Source organism: Panicum virgatum, chromosome 7N (assembly GCF_016808335.1).
Source record: "Panicum virgatum strain AP13 chromosome 7N, P.virgatum_v5, whole genome shotgun sequence".
Lineage (NCBI taxonomy): Eukaryota > Viridiplantae > Streptophyta > Magnoliopsida > Poales > Poaceae > Panicum > Panicum virgatum.
In genome coordinates, this window is record NC_053151.1 from 19,607,892 (window position 1) to 19,615,963 (window position 8,072).

General features: G+C 46.6%; 1 protein-coding gene across 1 annotated transcript; it reads right to left on the reverse strand.

Moving 5' to 3' along the window:
* Nucleotides 1-248: 248 nt before the first annotated feature.
* Nucleotides 249-6,687, reverse strand: LOC120682207 (protein root UVB sensitive 1, chloroplastic-like). The gene is made up of 7 exons (XM_039964009.1): nucleotides 5,915-6,687; nucleotides 5,550-5,825; nucleotides 5,313-5,369; nucleotides 4,209-4,407; nucleotides 1,460-1,566; nucleotides 993-1,166; nucleotides 249-909 (listed from the first exon to the last, which is right to left on the reverse strand). Exons 1-7 carry the CDS (start codon nucleotides 6,611-6,613, stop codon nucleotides 637-639), a joined length of 1,785 nt encoding a protein of 594 aa, XP_039819943.1. The 5' UTR covers nucleotides 6,614-6,687; the 3' UTR covers nucleotides 249-636.
* Nucleotides 6,688-8,072: the final 1,385 nt, after the last annotated feature.

Genomic DNA, 8,072 nt, shown 5'->3' on the forward strand with positions numbered 1-8,072 from the left:
AGAACTGGCAAAACAAACTGGAAGAGGGAAACTTCAGCTGTAGAGTCACATTAGGAAAACTCACATTGGCTGTGTACCTGTGTACATGTTGCAGAAGGTACGTTATTTGGTTCTGGATAAGCTACGAATAGCTGCCAGACCATGATTCAAGCCAGACATAACTTGGCACGTTAACTAGTTTACATTGTAGGACATATTGCATTAACATATGAATGTGAATTTTATTCCAATAAAAAACCGGACAAGTATTATCAGTAAAATTGACTCTCAACCACACAATGTGGCATACTGATAATACTCCATCATCTGTCTTTAATCTCTGTAGTAGCCCAAAAGTGCTCTTAACCCTCTGAGCACTTGTACAGGCTTCAAAAGCCAACCAACTAAAAAAATCCCATTCTTAACAAAAACTATACTAGAAATGTTGCCAGCTCCATCCTATTAAGTGGGTAATCATTGAGGCTATTTGAGCCTCAGGAAGATTGAAGACTATTAGTTTAGAAGGCTTATGTGTAAAGTGTTGAAACACACTACCAGTTAGACAAAATAGAACTCTTCCAAAAAGTTGTATCAGATAATGAGCGCACTGCACATTTCCATGGGCGGAGCTCTGAGGACAGCCAATCGTGCCATGTCCTAAGGAGTAACATCTCCTACTTGTATTCTTACAGGTAAGGGCCTCGCAATCAGACCATCCATCACCCAGCCACCGACAGAACCATCATGTTTGACATGGCTGAATTCTCTCTGAGCATAATCCAGCGATACTTCAAGCCTTCCACCTGGCCTACAATCTGAGGCAATTTTGCTTGGTTTGAAGCCCATATATCTTTCCAACCAATACAGATAACTAACATGGAACAAAGATTTGAGCATGTCTTCAGGAGAAGATCCCTCTTTAAGTACAATCTGTAAGCAGATAAAATGTTATTAGCTTAATGCATAACAACAGAACTGACATTTAGAGAATACATGCTTCAAGATGAACTTACACAAAATTTTCCCTTGTAATCCATAAGCAGGTATTGCTCATTTTTGTAGAGATCAAACAATGCACATGCATCTTCTTTAGTCTCAATAATTTCACTTAGCTTAGAACCCAATTGTAACCGCCGACAAATTCTATCTGCAGCATCTTTTGTTTCTGCTGATAATATCTTGCATTCCTGTTGAAATAAAATTCCATGAAACCACAGAAAATGAGAAATATGAAATAAAACAAATGAGGACTGTGTTCCAAAGTTGAATACATACAATGATGTCACATGAGCATTCCTAATCAGAAGCAAGTTGGATCCAATAGAATGACAAACTCATAATTTGGACATTACTAAACACATCTAGATTGACACATGTCTTATCAATATTGTACATGGGGGCTCTAAAGGCTTAACAGTTGATAATATAATGGTCGGGATAGAAAAAAAAATGGTCAGTTGTACAAGTAACATTGACTTACTTTGCTTGAACCACCAAGTGACAGATTGAAGAACAGAGGTTCCTCATCGTTAACCTCTTTGACAGATGGAACTTGTCCACTTAATAGATATTCACTAAACACCAAACCTACACGAAAAGGACAAGGAAAAAAAACTTCACTTACATCCTGTAACATTACATTCTAGAGAACGAATGCTAACAATGTCAAAGAACAGAACACTAATACAAGGATAGGAAATAACTATAATTGTAAGTTTCTACAACATCGAATTCCATACAGAAATAAAATATAAAATTTGGAAGAGATAGGAGTATTATATGAGTAAAATATCTGTTAGAGGAGTCGAGGGCCTATTGGGCCTTAGCCCATTAGGGTTAATTAGTTGCTTGCTTAGGGGCAAAGTCAAACCTCTCTATATAAGGAAAGGAGATGTATTAATCTAATCAAACAAGAGATTACAAGGAACTCCCTTCCCTCTTGCCGGCCGTGGGCAAAGCCCCGCGGCCGGCGTTCCCAGCGCCCCCAACTCTAGCCGCCGCCATAGCACTGATGTGAACAGTACCAACGGGGCACTGTAGCTCCCGCGGGTACTGTAGCACAGCAGCCCCTCTCTTCCTCCCCAATCTCTCGATCCAACAACAACCATAACATCTGGTATCAGAGATCAAGACCCGGTCTGCCCACTCTGCTGCCCGCCGTCCATGTTTCCCACCACGGCGGCCATGGTTGGCCCTGGTTCACCCACCGCGCCGCCAGTTTTCAACACCGCCACGGGCCACCACGCCGCCGCTGCCTGCGCAGTAGTCTGCGCCCCCACGGGTGCTCTCAACGCATTGACGGCGGCCTTCTACGGCATGCAGCGCCAGATGGACGACCTCTCAGCGCGTCTGGCGGCGCTCGCAGGCAGGCCATCGCCCTCCACGCAGCCTTGGGTCGGGGACATCCCGGCATTTCCGGTAGCGGTTTCGGTCGTCCCGGAGAGCTTGTCCGCGCCGCGGGTCCTTCCTGCAAGTTCGGCGCCCGTCTCCTTCCCGCAACCGCCAGCTGGCTACCGCCGATTGTCCCTCGCGGGACGCCGGGGTATAGCACGGCTGCGTTCCCCACCTACTTCACCACCGCTCCGCCGCCTGGCCCCAGCCGTCCGCGGCCATCATGGTCGCACCAGCAGCCACGGCGGCCACCACCAACATCACCACCACGCCGCTGCCGGCCGCCTTTCCGTCGTTCACCGCCCCCAGCCCCGTGCCAGCACAGCAGCACTGCGAGGGCATCTTCTATGGGGCGTGAATGGCATCCAGGCAGCGGTGGCGCAGCTGTAGGCAGCGGCGAGCTGCTGGCGTCCAGTCGTCCCTGCAGCAGTAGTCTTGCCGCCGCTCGGGAAGAAGAAGGCGTTTGCGCGAGAGGATGTCTGCCATGTGTCTGCGGCAGTGCGGCTGCAGGCTGCAGCACGCGGCCTCCTAGCGCGGCGTCGGCTGCAGGAGATGCGCCGGCAGATGCACGAGGCGGCCTTGACGACGGTCGACCTTGGCAAAGGAGGGCGTGTCTTTGTTCCGTCGGACGGCCACCAGCAATCGCGCCGGTCTGCTGCTGTCTTCATGTGCGAGCAGGGTGTCGTTTCTGCGGTCGGCGAACTCCAACTCTGCGACAGCGGCAGTAGGGGAGGCAGTTTCCTCTTTTTCGCCGGCGGGGACGCACCGTCTAGCGCCACCGCTTTCCGCTACCGGCCACCGCGAGGACGTGTCCGCTGGTCGCGGTCCCGATTAATTCCAAGTGGCCTTACCTATGCACCCCTCTCATTCCGATGGTCTCCATGGGATCCAGGCGGCTACAGGCGTACAGGTCCAGCACGCGGAGGGTGTCCGCCGTATCTTCAGGAGTCAAACATAAAGAGTCGCGGTTTATTTCGAATAAGCCGGGATGTAAAAGACTTGTTCTTAGGTGTTTGGTTTGCGTCTAGTGGAGTCATCGTTAGATTGCAGCTCGAGGACGAGCTGCAAGTCCGAGTGGGGAGTAGTGTTAGAGGAGTCGAGGGGCTATTGGGCCTTAGCCCATTAGGGTTAATTAGTTGCTTACTTAGGGGCAAAGTCAAATCTCTATATATAAGGAGAAGAGATGTATCAATCTAATCAAGCAAGAGATTAGAAGGAACTCCCTTCCCTCTTGCCGGCCGTGGGCAAAGCCCCGCGGCTGGCGTTCCCTGCGCCCCCAACCCTAGCCGCCGCCGTAGCACTTCTCTTGCCGGCCGTGGGCAAAGCCCCGCGGCTGGCGTTCCCAACGCCCCAACCCTAGCCGCCGCCGTAGCACTGCTGTGAACAGTACCGCGGGCACTGTAGCACATCAGCCCCTCTCTTCCTCCCCAATCCCTCGATCCAACAACAACCATAACAGTATCACTACCATAGTACACATACGCTTCTAATATTCAATATCATATACAAAATGTGTCCAAATAAAATGAAAGACATTATAATCTACAATCTCATCTGAAACTGTGTTACAATTGAATAATAAAACATACATCTTTAAGACTGAAGAATACATTGAATGTACCTTTAATGTTTACCAGTTCATTGGACTATTATTAGAAATAAACTATCAGCCTTTACTCCCTAAACATTTTAGGTTCCATATCTAGTTCAGTAAAGACAAAGCTGACAAAGTAGCCTAATTGATTACATGATATCATCTATACACAAGTTGTGGCAATACGGAGACAGTAAAAATCAGGGAAGATTGGAGATAAAGAACTGCAAAGAAATCAAATTACTTGCACGGTACGGATTCAGTGTTCTCAGCTGAATTGATTGGTATGACTTCAGATTGCAATACATGTGGACAGCAGTAACTCCGGCAAACGAAATAAGAGCTAATGGTACAGATGAACCAATGTGATTAGCCAACACAATGCCAAGCCCTATGCCAACAAACTTGCTAACCATTCCTTGCGCTTCACCCTTCGCAATAACCTGAATATTCATTTCATTTCATTTCAGACACAGATTAAAATGTATTGAAAAGGGCATACAACGTACTTACTGAATATAATACCTTAAGTGTTCTTGTCATCATGTGATAGTGATTCTTGAGTTCCTCGTACTATTCTATACTATACTATTCTATTCTATATGGTACCTGTTGTTTCATGGAATTTGCTTCAGGCTCGCGATTCTACTTTGATCATTATGGATTGGTACCAAGGTCGATTACTTAGGATCAGCTTGCGAAGTTGCAGCGCCGTAGTAGAATCATTACCAACGGCACCTAGGCGAGGCCATTTCCATCTCAAAGGATTCAATCCAGTCACAGGTTCCCCTACGGCTACCTTGTTACGACTTCACCCTAGTCGAAGACCCCACCGTGGTATGTGCCAATAAGACCACCAAAGGCCTTTGTGGCACTAGTGGTACACAAAAGTCATGGGTGATCATTGGGGAATAAAAATGGAAGGGATCAAGACTACTGGGTTGTAGGCAATGCAAAGAGCCAAAGACATGTATCAAGGCACTGGGTGGGTGCAGCTTTTCTAACACCACCGTAATGTGGGTTGACAGCAGACAGGATAACTCTCGTATTGGAACATGCCAAAATACTTGAGAGAGACCATAAAATGTTTACTTGAGAGAGACCATAAAATGTTTCCCAGTTCCTTATTATCTAAGCTGGTAGGATGTGAAGATCAGCAAGATCTATGTCTATGTGATTAAGTTTCTTCTATAAGGTGGATAATATGATGTTGTAATACAATTTCACATTGATTAAGTAATAAAGGAACATCAGCGCTATAATCTGATTTGAAAGGAAAAGGTTTTAAGCAGGTAACATGATCAATTAATAATAAATGAAAATTTCTTCACATATGAGGATAGTGCACCTCAGCAAAGTTCCTTTGGACTGCAAATCCAGCATAGAAACAACTTCTGGTGGCAGCCTGCAGACAAGGAAACTTCCTCTATTAAAACTGTTGCATCATCCTATTCACAATTTCACATAAGATAGATAACAGTAGCATTGTAGATAATCTGTCAAAGTTGAATAATGATAAATCAAATCAATAGTTTACTCTACTAAAAACAACCACAGTAGTTTACTCTACCAAAGTAAGTCTAACCTGTATCAAAGCAGCAGCCGAGCGACCAGCTCCAGCAGCCGCCCCTATCGGAACAAACAGGTGAGGGAACATTGGAGTTAGAATTTCCAGCCCATAAGCCGTGTTCTCCAGAAGATCAGCAAACAACCGCCATCCTTTGGGGTTAACATCGAAATGCCGGCCAAATTTGGACAACATGATCTTGCTCAAGTATCCAAGCCCATCTTTAAGCACCCAATTCACCGCGGCTGCAGTGGGTATCGCCCCTTTCCCTAACCCAACGGCATAGAGAAGCGCCTGAACAACACAATTCAGGGAATACAAACGCTACACATTACCTATCAGCTTGAGAGAATTGTCACAGATACTCGGATGTCCACCGATACCTGAGTGGAAAGCACCCCGCTGATCTGGCTCGCCACGCTCTGCCCGGCGCGCCAGAGCGAGTACTTGAGGTAGTCGCTGCTGACGCTGTGCGGGTACCCGTCGGGGAGCAGCAGCTGGACAGCAACATCGGTGCACCGGCGCCACGAGCGCTCCAGCTGCCTCCGCAATGCGGCCACGTCCACACTGGAACCTGCGCCCTTGGCATCCCCTTCCTCCAGCTTCGACCCGTCGTCCCCCGCGATGAGATAGGAGGTCCAGGTCGGGTCCGGCACGAGCCGCGTGCGCGCGCCGCCCCTCACCTCCCACACGCCCCCCGCGTCATCTCCTGTGGCGCCGAGAGCCTCGGCGAGCGCGGACGCGGCGCCGGATTGGAGGAGCAGGAACAGGAGGAGGAACTCGGGGTGAAGGGCCTGGAGCCACCGGCGCCACCACCCGTCGCCGGGGTCGGGAGGGTCCGTTCCTCCGCTGCCTTCACCTCCTCCTCCTCCATCGTTGCCGCCGGTGTCTACACAGCCGCGGAAGCCGCCGGGTGGAGGGGGCGATGCCGCGAGGGGCGGCGGCGAAAGCTTGGCGGCGAGGCGGGGGAATCGGAGGGCGATGAGGGGCGGCGAGGAGGGCGGGCGCGGGGTGACGCGAGCGAGTGGAGATGGGGGTGGTAGACAGGAAGGGAGGAGGAGGACGGACTGCGGCGAGGACATCTCGGAGGAGGAAGGAGGGGGCCGCCTGGCTACGGTGGCTTTGGAATTTTCAAGCTTGGAGGCGGAGGCAGCGTGGCGACGACGGTGGTGTGGTAGCGCGGCTGTTGGGCCAAATGGGCTATGCGTTATATGGGCTCTCTCTCTATTTTTTTTTTGCACGTATGGGCTTTCTTAGATTTTTTTCCTCTATAATGTTTTTTTCATAAATTGGTTCATGTTAGAGAAAATAGAATATGAATGTTGGAGCTTATAGATAGCTTCAAATTTGAAAATAAAAAAATATGAACCTTTTCCTTATGCTTTTTATAGTATGAAACAGCACATGTATCAAATGATTTTTTTTGTTAGTGACTTTCACGAATGTTGCAACGGGTTCTTGGTCACTTGCTTGGCAAATAGAAAAAAATGACTATTTCCATGAACGCTGCGGGATAAAGTAGTTGTTCATTAGTGACAGACCATGCCAATGTTTAGTGTAAATGATACATGTGCCATGAGCTAGGCACTTCAAACTACATGATACTCATTTATCCAGAGGATAAAATGGATATTTTACTACGAGATGCAATTCTAAGTTAACTCGTCGCTGACAAGGTAGTCCATCAGGGTGTGCCAACTCAGCATAAGGACGAAAACTGACCCATCTGTATAGTTTAGGGACGAAATTGGACTTTTTGATAGTTGAGGGATAAAATTGAGCCAAACTCAATAGTTCAGGGATGATTTTGGCTATTTTGCCGAAGGAAAATAGATATATCGTAGAACCAGCTAGCACCAAGCCCTTCTACTATCAGAATATAGTTTTTTGATGAACTATGTACACTTGCGTAAAACGGGGTTCGAACCCCTTACCTAAGCCTCACACGTACTCTGCTCTCCACCCCACTACACAATCATTTATGGGACATGCTATTGTTTTATATTAACTCTGAAATCGATTTGTAGGAGCTAGTTAGGCCATGCCTACAATCCATTTCCAGGGGTGGGTGACGCCATCCTCACATCTAAAAATATTTTTTTATTTTATTTTAAAATTCATTTAAATCTAAATCATATTTGGCATATTTTAAAAGAAACTTCTACAATATGATTGTTGTGAACTATAGATATAGAAAAAATATGCCAAATATATTTCAATGTATATAAAGATTTAGATGGTGGAAACTTTACAAATATGACTTAAGTTATACGAGATACTATATAATCATAGTCATATGTAGAGCAGAACTAGTAAATGATCTTGTGATACTAAATATTCTTAAATGAATAATATACAAACTATAATATTTTAGATCCTACCACTAAAACTTTGATATGGAACAACTCTACATTCTACATTCGGGGTTTTTTGCAAATCAAAACTTGTAGATTTTCAAACTAGAGAACTTATAATTATTTTTGGACTTTAATGGCCTTAAATGATAAAGTTGTAACTACAAATTTTAGATTTCGTCAAACT